The 21,784-nt window shown below is 36.6% G+C and overlaps 1 protein-coding gene across 3 annotated transcripts in view; it reads right to left on the bottom strand.

The window, feature by feature from the left end:
- Nucleotides 1-21,784, bottom strand: part of VPS13A (vacuolar protein sorting 13 homolog A) — a 252,868-nt gene that overhangs the window by 101,951 nt on the left and 129,133 nt on the right. For all 3 annotated transcript variants that reach the window (XM_081236830.1, XM_081236828.1, XM_081236829.1), the window contains 4 exons: nt 19,748-19,915; nt 17,849-18,153; nt 4,318-4,465; nt 1,206-1,356 (listed from right to left, as the gene is read on the bottom strand). In XM_081236830.1, the coding sequence (XP_081092956.1) occupies nt 1,206-1,356; nt 4,318-4,465; nt 17,849-18,153; nt 19,748-19,915 (772 nt within the window). The remainder of the gene's footprint in view (nt 1-1,205; nt 1,357-4,317; nt 4,466-17,848; nt 18,154-19,747; nt 19,916-21,784) is intronic.

The following is a 21,784-nucleotide window of genomic DNA, read 5'->3' as shown; positions in this document are numbered from 1 at the left end:
TTGAACTAAAGCTCTATCACTCTTAAGTTTTATATCACTTTCCATCTCTGTGCTTATTTTTCCTCTATGTCATAGGAGATTACATTAACCATACAGTCCAACTCAGTGCTTACATGCTAACCCCATGCTTTGTGCATTTGTTTTGTTTCAAAATTTCGGCAATCATATTTTTGGTTTCCAAGAACTCTTTCTTATCTTGGAAAGGCAGAAGATAGTGAAGGTAGGATCCGGTTCTTATATTCTCAAAATCCTCTGATTATGAATTAGAGTTTGTTTTCTGTTTGTTCACATTCTCTTTTGTTTCCTTAACTATTTCTGTTTCATTCAGGAAACACTATCTCTTTATCTTGGTTGCTTTCAGGCTTAGGTTCTTGTGATTTTCTTTATATCTGACCATTAATATTTAACAATAAAGGACTAGGCTGGTTATTCTAGCTAGTAAGAATGAGGATTCCGGTAACGTTACAAATGTAGGTTATTTCTTTGCTGGGATTCTCCCTGACTGGAAAAGCTGTGCAATATATTAGTGCTTTGCAAGAGTGGGTCTTGTGAACTAGCAGATTTCACTTTGAGGTAGGCAGATTTGGGGTTCCCCAAAATGCCAGAATGAAGAGAACTTTATTCTAGTGAAGCAAAATCATCTCAGCAGTTCTAATTAACCCAATTCTCTATATGTGCTGGTGCTGAACTTAGCACCTAGTTAGGATTCTACATAATAAATTAAATCCAACATTGGATGCAGACTTCCTCTGAGTTACAATTCCCTCTGCTCTATTCCATCCACCTTCTAATTATTTGTTGAAATCCATCATTTACTAATGATCATCCTCTCTTGACATCTCTAATATTTTGATACTAATATTAATATAAAATATTCCATCTGGAACATATGCTGCACTAGGAATAAGGGAGAAGGAGGGGATGAAGAGAAAAATTGAAAATAAGGACTTATAGGGAAGTTGGGATAACAAGAATAAATACATACTAAGGAATTTTGTCACAACAAGACCTGAAATTTTGATTCAAAGAAAAAAATCAACAGAATGACTAACAACAGACAAATCAGAAATACCTGAATGAGATAAGCTAAAGAAAAAAGATTAATAAATCTTATTTTACCCAAACTTAGAACTAGGAAGAATGGAAGGAAGGATAGAAGGAAAGAAGAAAAGAGGAGGGGGACTAATTTAAGGTTAAGCACATACCTCCTGAATGGTGTGAAGCATTAGTAGCACCACTAGTAACGCTAGACTGATCTTTCATTACTCCACATGAGGCACTATCACCTTCTTCATACCATATGTTGCCGTGTAATGTTTTAAAAATAGTTGCTATATCTTCTTGACTAAGAATGAACTGTTAAAAAATAAGATTTGCTCATTTTAACATTACTATTTCATGCAGTCAAAATTTTTCATATAAGAGAAACAATTTTCATTTCAATCCTCTACAAACCCAACTTTTAACATATTAGATAATTCTACTAACTGAACATTCCATTTTTGAAATGACCATGTGATCTTCAGTACCTTGTGAAATACAGAACTAAATTAAATGTCAGCATCAATGAAGCTATGAATGATGAACGTTTTTTGTTATGAATGTAGCAATTAACCTACTAATTTTAAACCGTTAAAATGAACTTTCATTTTCAAGTATTCATGTAGCGCCTTTGTATTTTTTTGGTTAGTAAGCATCTCAATTTACAAATATAGAATAATCAAAAATAATAAATTTATACAATTGAAAATATTTTACAGTATATTTTACATGAATTATTTTAGCTGAACCTCACAAAAGTCCTAGGTGTAAAGAGTATAATCCTGATTTTATAAGAAGGTGAGGCTTAAATGATTAAGTATCATGCTTAAGTCCACTTAAAGAATGCAACACACTAACTCAAAACTCCATGTGTTGCAAATTTAGCCTAAAACCACTAGCATAATACCTGTCTTGAAAGCTGTGATGATTAATTTTATGTCAACCTGACTAGGTCATAGTATTAGAGATTTAGTCAAATATTATTCTAGATGTTATATATATATATATATTATATAATATATATATAAATATATGTATATATTATATAATATATATATAAAGAAAAAAATACACATACACACACATGGTCCTGCAGACCACCTACAAATGCCCAGCTGCCTTCTGGGGCAGATCCACTAGAATGAAATTGAGTCTTCCCCTATCAAGAGACACCCGAAGAGTTAGCAGCTGTTGCAGCCCACCTTAGGGGACCACATATTCGACTCCCCCTGGACCTCAACTTCAGAGTCAGGGAAAGGTTAAAACTGAGTCTTCAAGGAGTCAGTCTAACGCATCCAGGCCAAGAGTGCGCGCACACGCGCACACACACACACACACATCCTATTGGTTCTATTTCTCTGAAGAACTCTAATACAACAGCAATTCAGGTTAAAAAAAAAAGACCTGTGAGTTTTAAATTGATATGTCTAATAACCTCAAAGGGATAACTTTAATTCCACAAAATTTAAGTTTTATTTGCATCGGGCTTCCTTTGACTGCATTTCAAAAGAAACTAATCTAGTGTTTTAAGATTAACTCCATGTGTACCTTATTCCTGCTACTTATGTTTTGTTTTTAAATTTTCATTTATTCATGACACTTATTTTGTGATTATTATGTAGCAGGTATTGCAAAAATAGTATATTCATATAAATTAATAAAATGAAATTAAATATTATAACGTCTAAACCTAGTCTTTCAATTAGTGCATGTATATTGAATATCCCCCAAATAACTGATATTAATCATTATTCTTCACTCTTGCCAACAGCTCAGTGCAGGAAGCTGGAAGAACTGTAAGGATTCAAGGAATACTGGTCTGTGGCTCCTACATTTCAGGACTGGCTGTGTATGCTACCACCGAACATCCGACAAGTCAAAAATCACAAACTGCAGCACTTAGCCTGGATGCATTAGAGTAACAGATTCTAGCCTCTTTGTGATGCAGAGGATGATGTCCAAGAGGGTTCCAATGTGTGAACCTGGGGGTGAGCCACAACAGCTGCTAACTATTCAGACAGATCACTGCAGGGGAAGACCCAATTTGATCTGTCCTGGAAGGCAGCTGGGCATTTGCAGAAGGTCTGCAACATCATCTGAACATTCTGCATGGATTTTCCCTGGAGAAGAGTGAAGGAAAATGGTGTCCCAGCCGCCCCATACAAATCTGCCTAATGACTGGGCCCAGTGGGGAGAAGATTTGCCCAGTATGCTAGGTAGAACTTGCTACTTATGTTTTATAAGTTTCTAACTGTTGTCTTACCAATACAAAGAGACTTCAATTATTTATCTTAAGAAGATATTGCCCATCTATAATTTAAGGAGTCCAATATGATCTTATTCACAGAGTTTAAAGATCTTGAGTTGAGATCATCATGTTTTAAGTTTTAAATACATTTTTAAGTTAAAAATCTGAAATTTTTAAAATGATGATTTTCTCTTTTTGAATATAATTTTTATGGGGAGAAACAGAAAGGGAAACGGGGTGGGGGGTGAAGGGAGGGAAGAGAATCTGTTAAGTAGGTTTCTTACAGAAATCTTCCAGAAAGAGTGTGTGTTGCTGTCACTTTAGCAAAACATGTGATACAGTTTTGACTTCCATCCAGTCGAGAGGTAAAAATACGAACTTATGGATAGTTACACTGGAGATCTGTGACGCGGTATCAACCAATAGGGAAGTAAAGTTATGTCTAAATTACTAACCATTTGCCATTTTCATCTTCAACCACTCCATTCTTCTAGGACCTTTGCTACGTTACTTCATATATTCCCATAGCTTCAAATACCATCTATAATCTGATGATTTCCAAATCATTATTTCCAGCCTTAGACCTCTCCACTAACATCTTTATTAAAATATCTAACTGACTACTTACAGCACCATGTCTAATATTTGTTTCCTTCATGAGATTTACCATAATTTAAAACTATTTTAATTGTGTGCCTGTGTACTTTTTTACTGTCTATCTCACCTCTGGACCACCACCACCACCAACCCCTGCGTTATACTGGTAAGTTCCATGAAGCCAGAGATAATATCACAACTTCTCTGCCACCGCATCTCCAATATCTGGCACAGGGTCTAACACTCAGTAGGCACTCAAATATTTGTTGAATAAATGAATGACCAACATTCAATGCATTCTAGGTTGTATGCTATTATTTCATTTGTGACCAAGGTAATTAATATATAACTTCTACACACAAAATGACTTATGTCCCCAAGCAATATTTTTTAACAAACAAAACAGGAATCAATAAGCATCCAAAAGTTACCTCCATGGGCTTTAGTTGAGCATTTACATTAAAACAAGGAACTTCCTGGTACCACTCCCAGGATAAATTTCGCTCAACAATCACCTCAAGATTTACTGGCAATAGTAGATCCAGTACTTCCTGGTATGCATCATTAATAAATTGAGACCTATAAGTAAAAATAAAATTGTTTTGAATAGTTTCATACAAAATCAGACAGTTAAAAAATTAATCATTTTATATACAAATAATAGAAATCAATAATTTTGTGTGTGTGAAGAGAAAAATAAAATCGAACAGGCTTTCCATGTAAAATGAGAGATGAAAGTCACCCACTTTCAAAGTCACCCACTAGAAACCTACTAGAAACCTGGGTGACTTTCTCTGAGGTAAAGTGTTCCATGTTGAAGAAAAATGAATTTTTTAAATAGGATTTTGCAATATGTTAAAAAGCGCCAAAAATATACAAGTTGAACCAGTTTGCAGTGCAGAAATTGAGACACAGATGTAGAGAACAAACGTATGGACACCAAGGGGGGAAAGTGGCGGGGAGGGGTGGTGGGGTGGTGTGATGAATTGGGAGATTGGGACTGACATATATACACTAATATGTATAAAATGGATAACTAATAAGAACCTGCTGTATAAAAAAATAAAATTCAAAAATTAAAAATAAATATACAAGTTGGACAATAAACTCTTAAAATGAGAATTACCTCTACATAATCTATAAACATACATTATACGAGACCTTATTATGAAAACATTTAGGGGCTTCCCTGGTGGCGCAGTGGTTAAGAATCCGCCTGCCAATGCAGGGGACATGGGTTCGAGCCCTGATCCAGGAAGATCCCCCATGCCATGGAGCAACTAAGCCTGTGCTCTATAATGACTGAGCCTGCACTCTAGACCCTGCGAGCCACAACTACTGAGCCTGCGTGCCACAACTACTGAAGCCCGCATGCCTAGAGCCCATGCTCTCTAACAAGAGAAGCCACTGCAATGAGAAGCCAGCGCACCACAACGAACAGCAGCCCCCGCTCGCCACAACTGAAGAAAGCCCGTGTACAGCAACGAAGACCCAACGCAGTCAAAAATATATAAATTAAAAAAAACAATGTAAACATTTACATTCACTGATTTACACATTAGCAGATTACCACATATCCCCTTACTTCATAAGAAACCAATTTGCACCATATGAAATTCCTATTTCTTATGGATCAAATATACTTGAATATGGACAATTTCATATTAAGTTGAACCATATTTGCCCTTCCAAGTACTTATAAGGGTAGGACTGATGCTCAGGAATGATGAAAAGAGTAGTAGGTTACCAAACCCCTTTCAAGTGACATGTGACCAAAGAAGCCTCCCATTATACCTTCAAAAGACAATCTCAAGGTGGTACTCCTCAATAATACATTTATATTTTAATTGGCAGCAAATCCCAAATTCTTCAACTAGGGAATGAAGCTATGACTGTAGAATTTACATATCACTTTTCAACTGGAGAGAAATATGGGAGTCACCAGGGATCTCCTAGAATTCTTAGCACCATACCATTGAATGTATTAACTATAGGGTAACATTATACTTAGCATGTATGCATCCTTGTAATCTCCCTTAATGGTACTATGTTAAGGAATCTAAAAGCTCTAAGCGGATACTACATATACAATTTTAACAGGTGAATATGAAAATATATAGCTATGCCATAAGTCATTAAGTCAACCTTATATTGTTAAAAAGTTATGCTGTTTCCAATTCATCACTGTAATAAATAATACTTGGTTTATTATCTTTGTACATGGCTTTGAGTAAATTTCTTCCTCTGGACTAATTTCAAGAAATATTAACTGCTGTGTCAAAAGACTACTTCCTCTGGAAAAACCTTTCCTTACCAGTACTAGTCTTCCAGGGGATTAAAATTTTTTCCATTAGGAGAATTTTGTAAAGACTGAAATAAATGGAAATCCAAAGGTGCAATGTCTGGTGAATACGGCGGATGAATCAGAACTTCCCAAGCAAGCCGTTAACAGCTTTTGCCTGGTCATCAAAGAAACATGCGGTCTTTGTGTTATTCTGATGGAAGATTATGCATTTTCTGTTGATTAATTCTGGACGCTTTCCTTCGAGTGCTGCTTTCAGTTGTTCTAACTGGGAGCAGTGCTTGTTGGAATTAATTGTTTGGTTTTCGGGAAGGATCTCATAATAGAGGACTCCCTTCCAATCCCACCATGTACACGACATCACCTTCTCTGGGTGAAGACGGGTCTCTGGTGTGGTTGGTGGTGGTTCATTTCCCTTGCCCCATGATCTCTTCCGTTCCACACTGTTGTATAGTATCCACTTTTCATCGCCTGTCACAATTTGTTTTTCAAACAGAACGTTTTCATTACGTTTCAGTAGAAAATCACACGCGGAAATATGGTCAAGAAGGTTTTTTTTGCTTAACTTATGTGGAACCCAAACATCAAAGCGATTCACATAACCAAGCTGGTGCAAATGATTTTCAACGCTTGATATGGACTTTTTGAGTATGCTGGCTGTCTCCTGCGTAGTATAACGTTGACTGTTCTCAATTATTGTTTCCATTTGATCGCTATGAACTTCAGCTGGTCTACCCGACCATGGAGCATCCTCCAGTGAAAAATCCCCAGCACGAAACTTCACAAACTACTTTTGATCTGTTCGATCAGTCACAGCACCTTCTCCATACACTGCACAAATCTTTTTTTGCGTTTCAGCTGCATTTTTACCTTTCTTGAAATAATAAAGCATAATATGCCAAAAATGTTGCTTTCTTTCTTCCATCTTCAATATTAAAATGGCTACACAAAAATTCACCAACTTTGATAAGTCTCTTTTTAAATGCACGCTGATATGACAGCTGTCACATACAATCTAATGAACTGTTTCGAATGAAGTTAAAGACAACTAAGTGCTACTAGAGCCATCTTATGGAAAAAACTGGATGAACCTTTTGGCCCATCCAGTGCATTTAATAGGTCATTGTCTTGTCTGTAGTTTCAATTAGAATGAAAGATTCATGAGGGTAAGGACTATATTTATTCTTTGATGTACTGCCAGTACTTGGCTCAGATGATTACAATATGACATGTACTCCTCAATTATTTGCCAAACTAAATACAAGAAATTGGATCAATATATAAATAACAACATATGAGAGTATCCATCTCCCTGCACCCAGAGTGAGAATTACTGATTATTAAGATTTGCCAAATTTAATATGCAAACATTTCACTGTATTAATTTTCATTCCCTTGAATACTAATGAGGTTGAACATTTCTATTAGCTATACACCAGCTATCACTGTTCCTGTAAAGAATCATCTACTCATGTTCTTTACCAATTTTTCAAATTATCTTTTACTTACTGTCTTAAAATATTTAAGGATTTTTATCCTTTATTACAGATGTTGCTAATTACCCCATATGCTATGTTTCCCAGAAATTTGTTTTGGTAATTAATATTCAGAAACTTATACTTTTATACAGTCAAAGCCAATTGATATTTTTCCCTTATCACTTTTCTTCTTTCTTCAGTGCTTAAATTAGCAAGTTCTTCTCTACCATATGAGTGGTACTTATGTGTTATTTGTCCATAGTTTTTTAAAGAGCATTACTGAGATAATTCATACAATATACAATTCACTCACCTTTAGCTTTTTTATGCTTATAAATGGCATTATGCTCTGGGGCCATTTTAAACAGCAAAATCACCAAGGAAAAGCTCCTAAATGCAAAAAACATGGCACACAAAAAGGACACTGTTTACAGCATGTCACCTTAACACCTCAGCTGGGAACAAAGGCCGTGGGAGACCCAAATTTCTTGAAGCTCTGCGCATGTCCACAAATGACTGTAAAAGTGCCATGAATATTGATTTTGTGGTTACAAATAAGTTTTAGCAAGCAGAAATATTCACAAATATGGAATCCGTGAATAATGGGGATTGACTGTAATATATATGAATAATGATGATGCACACACATGTACGCACACAGTCAGCTGCTGAGTTTTCTACTGTTTCACTAACTTAATTTTTTTAGTTCTGTAATATATTTTAGTAGTATTTAATGAAATTTAATATACTTTAGTAGTACCTCTAATGTTATGATTCTCCCATGCCCAATCTCAATTAAAAAAATCTTTGCTACATCTTGCCCCTAATTTATATTTCCAGAAAAACTTTACAATTTTGAAAGGTTTTAAAAAGAACTGCTGTTGTGATTTTTTATTAACAGTGCATTAAATGTATAAATTAATTTATAAGAAACTGACACCTTTATAATATTAGATATAGGAAAATATTCTCTGAAAAATTATTCAAGATTTCTTTCTGGCCCTTGGTTAAGTTTTACAACCTTCCTTATAGAAGTATTATAAACATCTTTTTAAAATTTTATATTGCAGTTAACATCTTTGCGATAAAATTATTTCAGGGAAAATTGGTTTACTCTATAAATGAATAATTATGTTTCTAGGAATTCATCTGAAGGAAATGAATTATCCTAAAGAAATGAGTAGAAAATCATATAAGTATTGAGAAACAAAGGTATCAATCATCATTATACTGCTATTTAAAACAACAATAAAAAAGAACTTAAATTTTTAACAGGCAGATGGATTTTTTTAAAACTATGTATTAAAATATTTAGAAAAAATTATGCATTCAAAATAATATGGAAAAATGTTTATAGCACATTTTTAAGGGAAAAGAGGAAATTACAATCCGAAGTATACAACAGAGTTCTTATTTCACTTAAATATATGTGCAGATATAATAAAATAGAAAAAAATTCCAAATTATTAACAGTAGTTATCTTTGGGTGGTCATATCATCAGCAATCTTTTACATTCATCCCCAATACCATTTTATGTATTTCTTCAATAAAAAATTAATTCTTTTTTGGACAGAAAAGAATAGATATTGTTATTTAATGCTCTAGAAACATTTAGTGAATGCTTTTTAAAAACAATCTATTTGGGCTTCCCTGGTGGTGCAGTGGTTGAGAGTCCGCCTGCCGATGCAGGGGACACAGGTTCGTGCCCCGGTCCGGGAGGATCCCACATGCTGCGGAGCGGCTGGGCCCATGAGCCATGGCCACTGAGCCTGCGCGTCTGGAGCCTGTGCTCCGCAACGGGAGAGGCCACAGCAGTGAGAGGCCCGCGTACCGCAAAAAAAAAAAAAAAAAAAAAAATCTATTTGTAAAACACTCACACCTAATTCATATCTATATCATTTTTATAAAAATTTTTAAAACTTGAAGTATATTTCAATTACAATGTTCTGTTAATTACTGCTGTACAGCAAAGTGATTCAGTTATACATATATATACATTTGTTAAAATACATATTCTTTTACATTATGGTTTATCACAGGATATTGAATATAGATTTCTCTGCATTACAGTAGGACCTTGTTTATCCATTCTACTGATACATATAAAAGCTTACATCTGCTAACCCCAACCTCCCACTCCATCCCTCCCCCCTCCCCCACCTTGGCAACCACAAGTCTGCTCTCTATGCCTGTGATTCTTTTTCTGTTTCATAGATAGGTTCATTTGTATCACAGTTTAGATTCCACATGTAAGTGACATCATTTGGTATTTGTCTTTCTCTTTCTGACTTACTTCACTTAGTATGATAATCTCGAGTTGATCCATGTTGCTGCAAATGGCATTCTTTCATTCTTTTTTATGGCTGAGTAGTATTCCATTGTATATATGTACCATAGCTTCTTTTTTTTTTTTTTTTTGCAGCGCGCGGGCCTCTCACTGCTGTGGCCTCTCCCGTCGCGGAGCACAGGCTCCGGACGCGCAGGCCCAGCGGCCACGGCCCACGGGCCCAGCCGCTCCACGGCATGTGGGATCCTCCCGGACCGGGGCATGAACCCATGTCCCCCGCATCAGCAGGCGGACTCTCAACCACTGCGCCACCAGGGAAGCCCCCATAGCTTCTTTATCCATTCATCTGTCAATGGACACTTAGGTTGTTTCCATGTCTTGGCTATTGTGAATAGTGCTGCTATGAACATAGGGATGCATGTATCTTTTTGAATTATAGTTTTGTCCGGATATATGGCCAGGAGTGGAATTGCTGGATCATCTGGTAGTTCTGTTTTTCATTTTCTGAGGAACCTCCACACCGTTTTCCACAGTGGTTGCACCAACTTACATTCCCACCGACAGTGTAGGAGGGTTCCCTTTTCTCCACACTCTCTCCAACATTTGTTATTTGTTATTTGTAGACTTTTTAATGATGGCCATTCTGATTGCTGTGAGGTGGTACCTCACTGTAGTTTTGATTTGCATTTCTCTAATAATTAGTGACGTTGGGGCTTCCCTGGTGGCGCAGTGGTTAAGAATCTGCCTGCCAATGCAGGGACATGGGTTCAAGCCCTGGTCTGGGAAGATCCCACATGCCGCAGAGCAACTAAGTCCGTGCACCATAACTACTGAGCCTGCACTCTAGAGCTCATGAGCCACAACTACCGAGCCTGTGTGCCACAACTACTGAAGCCCGCACGCCTAGAGCCCATGCTCCGCAACGAGAAGCCACCGCAATGCAACGAAGCATAGCCCCCTGCTCGCCACAACTAGAGAAAGCTCGCGTGCAGCAACAAAGACCCAACACAGCCAAAAGTAAATAAATAAAATATATTAAAAAAAGAATAATAATTAGCGATGTTGAGCTTCTTTTCATGTGCCTGTTGGCCATCTGTATTTCTTCATTGGAGAAATGTCTATTTAGGTCTTCTGCCCATTTTTGGATTGGGTTTTTTGTTGTTGTTGAGTTGTATGAGCTGTTTGTATATTTTGGAAAATAAGCCCTTGTCAGTCACATCATTTGCAAATATCTTCTCCCATCCTGTAGGTTGTCTTTTCATTTTGATTATGGTTTTCTTTGCTGTGCAAAAGCTTGTAAGTTTGCTTAGGTTCCATTGTTTTTTTAATTTCTATTGCCTTGGGAGATGGACCTAAGAAAACATTGGTATTATTTATGTCAGAGAATGTTTTGCCTATGTTCTCTTCTGGGAATTTTATGGTGTCATGTCTTATGCTTAAGTGTTTAAGCCATTTTGAGTTTATTTTTGTGTATGGTGAGGTGTGTTCTAACTTCACTGATTTACATGCAGCTGTCCAGCTTTCCCAGCACTACTTGCCAAAGAGACTGTCTTTTTTCCATTGTATATTCTTGCCTCCTTTGTCAAAGATTAATTGACCATAGGTATGTGGGTTTATTTCTGGGCTCTCTATTCTGTTCCATTGATCCATATGTCTGTTTTTGTGCCAGTACCATGCTGTCTTGATTACTGTAGCTTTGTAGTATTGCCTGAAGTCTGGGTGGGTTATGCCTCCTGTTGTGTTCTTTTTCTTCAGGAAGGCTTTGGCCATTCTGGGTCTTTTATGGTTCCATATGAATTTTAGAATTGTGTGTTCTAATTCTGTGAAAAATGTCATGGGCAATTTGATAAGGATCACATTAAATCTGTAGACTCCTTCAGATAGTATGGTCATTTTAACAATCCAAGAGCATGGGGTATCTTTCCATTTCTTCACATCATCTTCAATTACCTTTATTAATGTTTTATAGTTCTCAGCATATAAGTCTTTCACCTCCTTGGTCAGGTTTATTCTTAAGTATTTTATTTTGGGGGTTGCAATTTTCAAAGGGATTGTTTCTTTTATATTCACTTTCTGATATTTCATTGTTGTTGTAAAGAAATGCAACTGACTTCTGTATGTTAATCTTGTATCCTGCTACCTTGCTGAATTCGTTTATCAGTTCTAGTAGTTTCTGTGTGGAAGCCTTTAGGTTTTTCTATATATAGTGTCATATCATCTGCATATAATAACAATTTTACCTCTTCCCTTCCAATTTGGATACCTTTTATTTCTTTTTCTTGTCTGATTGCTGTGGCTAGGACTTCCAATACTATGTTGAATAGAAGATGTGTCTAGATCATTTCTTGAAGTCAAACAAGACGTGATTAAATATAGATGCATAAATGTTCTGTTTTTAGTAAATTCAGACTTTTACACAGTTTAAACTCCAAGTTAATGAGCCTCCTAAAGGTTTAAATTATTACTGTATATCTATAGCCTATTATTAAAATAGAAGTCTTTCATTTCAATACTTCCCTGTAATTTCTGAAATCCCTGGACTTGGCTAAACAAATCATTCTACATTTTCCTATGTCTTCACTAAATGTAGTATTCATTTCTTATCTTAATTGAAACCCGGCTTTCCATGAAGCTCTATTAAAGTCTGACCTCTCCAACACTCTATCTACCTCAGAGTTGAGGGATACAAACCATTTTTCTTAATTTGGAACAATGCTCGTCCACTCTCTCTTCTACTCCTTTAAGAGTAACACCATCCAGGTTAACCACCTTCTATTCTTGCTATAATCTATCAATAACCAGTCAGTGTTCATTTTTGAAGACTTTGAGACTACTGAATCTCCAGTTTATAAACCACTCTCTATATTCCATTATTCTGTCACTATCTTCTTGTCTTCAATTTCTTCCCTCTCCATTATCTGTCAACGTGACTTTCAATATTTAAAATCCTGTCTCACTATCTTCAGTCACACCTGCTTGTTAAAAACTGTCTTGCCTGAATCCAACAGACTGTTGGATTCCAAATACCAAATATCAAGTACTACATGAAAAAAAGCATATACTGTTAATTCATGGTTATCAACATCAACATGATCCTCAACGCTACTTCAATACATTCTCCTGGTTCCCTTTCCATCATTTTGCTTGCTCCATCTTAACCTCTTTTGAGGGCTTTTCATCTGCCATTCCTTAAATATGGACATTCCTCAGCATTCTGCCCCACATGTCCCACTCTACAAATTCTCTGTGCGACCTTACTCACTTTGATGGCTTCGATAACTAGCTAAATATTATTAAACACTCCCAAATCTAGAAATCCAAACACTTTCCAATATCCAGACACTATATCCAGGTGCTTTCCAGATCTGGTTCTAGATATCTTCATATAAAAGTCATGTAACCATTTTCAAGTTACTTTGCCCATTAGAGAACTTGTTAACATCTCCACTCTACTTTTTTTTCTGCATTGCTCTGTCATATCTCGCTGAACTGCATTATTACCAAATGCTGAATTTTACAAACCTGCAAGCTGGAGTCTATTTTAACTACTCTCTTTTAACCCTGACACCCCTTTAATAATCAGTTACCTTTAATTCTACTTCTCAAATTTGTCACACCTGGTTAGTCCTCTACTACCTCACTTCCTTACCCTAGACTGAGTCACATCTAATTCTTATGTGAATTACTCCAGCAGTTAGCAAACCATTCTTTCAACTTCCAGTTTTGTCTCCTTTTGACCTATTTTCTGCAACCCTTCCAAAATCTAAATGTGATCTTGTTTTTATGCATCAGCTCATAAAATTCATTAAATAGTACCTATCTCAACAATCTAATGAGGGAGGTACTATTTATTCATCCCTTGTAAAGACTGCTCACTATGATACTTCACGTTCCTAGCACAGTGCCTGGGATATATTACATGCTTAATAAATACTCAAATACTCAATTGATAGAAATTTCTCCTTCCATCTAAGATGAAATACCATGAACTAGATTTACTCTCCTGTCTGAAACAATTCCTCCCTCCCCTCACAAAGACACACATGCAAAATATATTAAAAAATGGTTTTCAAGACACAGGACATTAGGCAATGGACACTGATTACTGAGACAAGAAAAAACAAGATGAGCCCTAATGCTCCAACTTCATTTGTTTTGAGACAATTTAAAGGTCATGGAAAAGCGGGGGGATGGATAAGCCAAGAAATAACCAGTAAAGTCCATGAGTTACAAAGACAGACCTGAGAGTCCAGGGAAACCAAGGCAGCTAGAGTTCATATGGTAAAATTCCAGAGAGGACAGAGCTACAGAGAAGAACTCCAAAATTTTAGTACTAAATGCCTATACTAGAAAAGAAATGTTCAAATCAATCATCTGAGCCACCACCTAAAGAAACTTAGAAAAAGAGCAAAATTAAACCCAAAGTAAGCAGAAGGAATAATGAATATCAAAGTAGATATCAATGAAAGAGAAAACAGAAAAAGAAGAGAAAAAAACAAAAGCTGGTGCTTTGAGAGCAATAAAACTGAACTGTCAAGAACGGATAACCAGGGAATGGCCAAGATAGAGGAATAGGAAGACTCTAAGATCACCTCCTCTCAGGGGCACACCAAAATTACAACTATTTACAGAGTAACTATCAATGAGGATGACCTAAGACCAGCAGAAAAGAAGCTATTTAAAAACTAAAGATATAATGAAGGAACCACAACAAGACAGGTAGGAGGAGTGTAAACACGGTATAGTAAAGAAACATACCCCCAGGCCACAGATGGGAAGATAATTATAATTGCAGAAGTTCTCCCCAAGGAACAAGGGGTACAACCCTCCTCATCAGGCTGCCCAGCCTAGAGTTCCCAGAATGACTGGCTTTGAAGACCAGTGGGGCATACTTTTGGGAGAGTCAAAGGGCAGTAGGAAACAGACTCTACTCTTAGAGGGTGCACACAAAATCTCACATGTTCTGAGACCAAGGGAAGAAGCAGTAACTTAAAAGGAGCCTGGGTCAGACCCACTTGCTGATATTAGAGAGCCTCCCAGAGAAGCAGGAAGCTTCTGGTACTCATGCCAGGGACACAGACGCTGGCAGAAGCCACTTCTGGATGCTCATTCAACCACGAGGACAATGCTGCAGGCAAGCAACATTTTGGAATCCTCCCTCTAGCTCATTAACACTGGGACCTGCCCCAGCCCACCAGTCCTGGGACATCCCACACCAAGTAGCTAGCTGAGCATTGACACAGCTCCACCCACCAGCAGACCAACTCCCATAGGACCCCCTGAGCTCCTGGCTGCCCCAGAACCCAGCCCTGCCACCTGTGGGCTGACACCAGCTCTGGGACCACCAAGCTCCACAGCAAGAGACGACAGGACCCAGCTCTGACCATCAGCAGGCCAGCACGCCCCCCCTCCCAGGACATGACCTTACTCCCACAGTGGGCAGACACCAGCCCTGGGACCACTGGGCCCCAGCCCTGCCCACCAGTGGCCCAACAGCAGCTCTGGGACACCTTGAGACTCTCAACCACCCCAATATCTGGCCCTGCCCACCTCAGGGAGGACACTAACTCTGGGACACCCTGAATACCACAGCCAGCTTTGTCAGGAACTGGCCCCGCCCAGGAATCCCATTCCTGAGTATTTATCCAAAGAAAATGAAAACACTAATTTGAAAAGATACACATACCCATAAGTTCATTGCAGCATTATTTACAGTAGCCAAGATATGGAAACAATCTGCGTGTTCATCAGTGGCTGAATGGATAAATAAGATGTGGTGCGTGTGTATATGTATGTATGTGTGTATATACATACACACACACACACACATACACACAATGAAATATTACTCAGCCACAAAAAAAGAATGAAATCCTGCCACTTGTGACAGTATGGATGGGCCTAGAGGATATTAGGTTAAGTGAAATAAATCAGACAGAGAAAGATAAATACTGATGATTTCACTTATATATGGAATTTAAATAACAAAACAAATAAGAAACATTGACAAAAGAGAAACCAGTCATAGATACAGAGAACAAACAGGTGCTTGCCCTAGGGGAGAGGGGTGGGGGGAGGAGAGAAATAAGTGTGAGAGATTAAGAGGTACAAACTTTCAGTTACAAAATAAATGAGTCATGGCTATGAAATGTACAGTGTGGAGAATACAGTCAGTAACTATGTAATATCTTTGTATGGTACAGACTTACCATGGTGATCATTTTGAAATGTACAGAAATACTGAATCACTATGTTATGTTACAGGAACTAACATAGTTCTGTAGGTCAATTATGCTTCAAAACAAACAAACTAACTCATAGAAAAAGCAGTAAGATTTGTGGTTACCAGAGGCAAGGGGTAGGAGGAGGGCGAACTGGATGAAGGTAGTCAAAAGGTATAAACTACCAGTTATAAGATACATAAGTACTAGGGATATAATGTACAACATGATAAATATAATTAATACTCTTGTATGTTACATATGGAGATTGTTAACTGAGTAAATCCTAAGAGTCCTCCTCATAAAAAATTTTTTTTCTATTCTTTTAATTCTGTATCTATAGAAGATGATGTATGTTTATTAAATTTATGTGGTAATCATTTCATGATGTAGGTAAGTCAAATCATTATGTTTACAGCTTAAACTTATACAGTGCTGTATGTCAATTATATCTCAATAAACTTGAAGGGAAAAAAATAATGGATACCCAGTTATCTCATAGGAAGAAAAAAAGATCAAAAAAACCGATTAACCTCTAGCCAGACTGATTAAGGTATAAATTATAAAGAACAAGAATGGGGGAGGTAACATCAATATAGATACTAATGAGTAAGAAGAGAGTATTTTGAACTTAATGTCATAAAACTCTACAATATAGGTGAAATAGACACATTTCTTGAAAAAAATTAACAATCACTCAAAAATAATTAATTTGAATAGTCCCAAGTTTACTAAAGAAATGGAAATTGTAGTTAAAAATCTCCCAAGTAAGTACCAGCCCCAGTGGCTTCACTGGTGAACTCCACCAAATATTTAAGGAAGAATTAACACAGTTGTACTCAAACTATTGTAAGTGTATACATATCAAACTTATCAAACTGTATACTTTAAAAGTATGCAATTTATTATATGCTAATTATATCTCAGTAAAGTTGTTTTTAAAATATTCAGTTGATGGAAAGAATGGCAGGAGGGAGACAGACCTGCCAGAAGCCAAAGAGAAGCAGCAAAAATAAAAAGGAAAAAAATAAATAGAATGAGATCAAAGAAAAAAATTACAGAAAGAAAGAAAACAGCAAGTTTAAGTAGTGATGCATCCAAGTTGTAAGAGGAAAAGGGCATTAAATCTAGAATAGATGATTAGAAATAGCACAGTAAAAGTTCTGGAACTATCTGGATATTCACTTATTCCCCTAAATCCTAATCCTATGCAGAGTGAATATGTAAGATTGTACTCTACTGTGTGTTTAGTGTGTGTGTGTGTGTCTTTAATTAGCGTATCAGATCCACAGCACAAAGGTGACAGAGTACTTTGGGTACTGCTGTATTTGCTGAGTGAATAAATATATTAGAAATTCTCCCATTTCTTCCATAACCGAATAATTTATAAAGAACTGCAAATAAGTACAAATATTCTTCCTCAGATAACAAATTTTACAGCATTCCTAATTACCTAATGAGGAATTTTCCAATACTTCCTAGGTTTTTAAAAACTAGAAGACTATAATTGATCTTACCAAAAAATACTTGGGGAAGAGGAAATCACAAAATTAAGTGCAGTTATAATAAAATTAAGTTCCACTCTAAACAGAAAACTCAAGATACCAAAGCCTTTAATGTAAAAAGTTAGAGAAAGATTGCATTCTACATAAATATATTTGTGAAAAGCTTACCTGTATAGTCGCATTTCACTCAGCTTTATCGTTATCAAATCAATAATGGGTGGGGGGTTGATCTGACTCTCTGTTATCACATGGAATGTATTTTTCATTGTAATTAGTCCAAAATCAGCAACGAAAACATTTTCAGAAACTGGAGACTGTGGGATAACCACAACTGGGGCTTTGATGTCAACATCCAATGCCATTCTAGAACTCCTTTGTGCCAGTTCTTTTACACCAGTAGCAGCCATTTCTGCTGCCTGAACAGTTGCCTCAGCCAAGGCTTGTTTACCTGCTTGAAAATTATCTATAAAAGCCTATAAAGAAAACAGAATTATATTCTTAAGGCTACCATTAATGAATAAAACTATTAAATGTATATTGGTATTTCTGATTTTACCTCCATAAGAAAAATTTTCTCTTGGAACAACTAAGCATTATTTATTCAAAGTTTGACTTGTCTATATTAAACCGTAATTTTCTGCAATAAAGGTTGAGAAACACAAAGATACAGATACAGTAAAACAGTAAAAATCTAGTCCCTGGACCAAAGGAACATGTGGATGCTCCAATGTTTCACTGGCATCTATTTCCCTTTTTTTTTTTTTTTTTTTTTTTTGCGGTATGTGGGCCTCTCATTGTTGTGGCCTCTCCCGTTGCGAAGCACAGGCTCCGGACGCGCAGGCTCAGCAGCCATGGCTCACGGGCCGAGCCGCTCCGCGGCATGTGGGATCTTCCCAGACCGGGGCACGAACCCGTGTCCCCTGCATCGGCAGGCGGACTCTCAACCACTGCGCCACCAGGGAAGCCCTATTTCCCTTTTTATCTCACTTTCCTTAATGGCTAAACAATCACACTGTATTTCCCTACACAACCACAATGGACAGAGAGCTTATTTATGTTTGTAAGATAAAACAGTAATAAAAATATGTCTGTCAAGAACTCTAAAGTTTTCTGATTCCTGAAATGTGGGAAAAATACTAAATGATATAAAATATACCTACAATTATACTTAATTTTCATGTTTAATTAATTTCATGTTTTAATTATTTTCAATAATTTTTGAGTATAAAGGCATCACAAAAGGGCTCAGTGATATAATGCTTCTGAGTTATAAAAAGAAATTAGAAAAACTTAAACAAGAATACTTTTTCATTTTTACTTTTTATATACAAAAGTTTTTATGTCTATAGGAAAAACTGCATGATAACCTCAGTTAAAAAGATCACAAAAACAGCAACATTATTTATTTAGAATCAACTGATTATTTAGTTTATATAACACAATTTAGTTAAAAGAATGAATAGTGAAGTCATAGAGACAGGTATGACACAGGAAAAAACATCAGCTGACAGCAAGGGAAAAACACAGGAAAAAACATCAGCTGACAGCAAGGGAAAGACACAGGGGAAAAAAAAAACTATGAAAGGCAGAAACAGAACTTAAATACCTCAGGGAAGTGTCATATAGGGATTAAATCTAAATCCCTCAAAGCCCCAAATATTCACAGAACTAGAATGCAATAGAAAACAATTTTCTTAATGACCAAACCAAACTTCAATTATATATTTAGCCCTTTTAGTTAGAGCTGGAAGTCAGGTAAAACACTCAAACCAATAATGTATAAAGAATTCAATTAATATAGATAACATATATATGATATATAATATACATATATTTAATATGTTTATAAAATACATATTTCAATTAGCTAGAACATTTCCATGTGAAAATGATGTTATATAAACAGTATACTATACATTTCAGTCATGATATATGGTACCCAGAATATCTTGAAAAATCAGGACAAAAAAAAAATCAAGTAAGGAATGCTTCATCTATGCTTGATGCACAGCAAACACTTTCCAACTAGTAGGAAAGAATAAATAAAAAACTGATTAACGTACTTACCAATATAGAATACAGAAATTTTGTGACAAGAACTACTTCAATGCAACCAACAGTTAAATTAACTTGACTGTCAAACACATTCATATCTGTGTACGCAGAACCAGCAGTTGCACCCACATAAGAAACCATTTTGAAGCTGAAAACTTCTTTTCCAGTAATATAAACAGCCTTAATGAGAGAAAATTTAATTGTCAAAATCCACTTTCGAAATGATATGTCTTCAGTACAAAAATAAAGCAAATGCAAGATATATACACATATCTGGAAAATCCTGTAAGTAGTCAAGTCAAGTACAAATAAGACAAAAATTCTAACTTCTTTATTAGAATCTACACTGCAAGTTTTTTTAAATCAGTAGTGGCAACTCCCTTTATGGGCCATGAAATCAATTTACTAGGTCAGGCACAAGATTTTTTTTTAATGGAAAAAACAGAAAAAAAATCAGAATACACATTTTCATTTAGTGTGTATACATGTGTACTGAGAACTGCCATATAAATATTTTTCAGTCACTGTCAAAACTTAATAAATATTTTCTTCATTTGAGATATGTGAATAATTATCCAGGTCCTTCCAAGGAGTTTCCTCCTATCACTACACTTCTGTTCCTTACTAGTTTGTCAAGAGTCATCTCAATTGCCAAACAAGAATTACCTACAGCAGTATAATGTCTCAAGCTCTGCATACCAGTTAAAAATGGTGGAGATATTAGCAGATGTGAAATGTCAAAAATATTCTGAAAGATCAACAGAGCACTCACTAGCTTAGTTTATAGCTTTCTTGACCCTCTAAATGCTAGAAGTAAGGCAGAGGGCTGAAGAATCATCAAGAAGTAAATGAATTCCAACCATGGAACAAAAAAACCTCAGGAATCAAGGAGAGTTGTCTGAAGGTTGAGGTGTAAGATAAGACTAAACAGAAGTCTATAGGAATTCTGCTTCTGCCTAGGATGTAGAATGCTGGAGAGACAGTCACTTCAAACCTTAAGAACAAGAAAAACAAAAACAGATAAACTACAAAATCATAACTTTTCTTAAAACCATTAGAAATCTGAGGTCACAAGCCAACTAAGCAGCCTAAAATCTAAAGAAAAATGGTACCTTCAAGAGAGAACCTTAAGCACCAGCTCACCTGTGGTAAGGGGCAGGAGAAAAGAGCTGTCAGATACCATACAAGTTAGGTAAGAAGAAATCAGATAAAATGGTAAAGGTTGACTATGAACTTATCATGTGATACACAGAATCCCTGGGAGTCACAGACACAAGAGGAGCTCACACTTAGTTGCAAGCACTTCATTGTGTGCTTTCTGCTGGGAGCTTCTGAGTGACTGGGGCCAGAGTGGAATACCAGAGGAAGCTTTCCTTGGTACAACCCTCAAAGAGAGGAGAAGCCTCCACTCTAGAAAAGGCCCAAAGTTCCATCAGGATTATTCTCTTAGAACAGAAGCCTTAAGAAACTAGCAGAAAGGCAGTAACCGTGTTGCCCTCAGAGCACAGGTGAAAATACTGTACCCCAGAGGCAAAGATAAAACTCCCTCTACACTCAGGGGAAGAAACCGTCCTGGGACCCATTATAGAGCACCTTCTACTGGAGCAGGAAGGCGTAGTCTCCCATACACGAGCTACCAAAGATCTGAGTCAAATGCCATGGGAAGGATGGACAGGATCACCAAGAATGCCCCATTTCTGAGACCTGGAGAAACAGATCTGGCTAGACTGAACCTGAACTAGGACAAATGACAAGCCTACCTAAAACATCTTCCCAATCTACCCCCCCCAAATACCATCAAGATGGCAAGCTCTAAGAAAAAGCAGCAGTAGACTCTAAACATCAAGGAAAGAGCCAAGAGTATGGAAAGAGAACTTTCTGAGGTACAAGAGTAGAGAAAAAGTCAACAGCATAGTATGAAGCAGCACTCCAACAACAAATCCCCCACACCTAAGCACAAGACATAGCTGAAGGAATGTGAAGCAGTGGTATATTGAAGGGAATCATATTAAACAAGAAAACTCAAACCCAGTTCAGCTCTCCATTAAC

The sequence above is a fragment of the Mesoplodon bidens genome (assembly GCF_964165515.1).
Source record: "Mesoplodon bidens genome assembly, chromosome: 6".
NCBI lineage: Eukaryota > Metazoa > Chordata > Mammalia > Artiodactyla > Ziphiidae > Mesoplodon > Mesoplodon bidens.
This window is presented reverse-complemented; position numbering and strand designations above follow the sequence as displayed.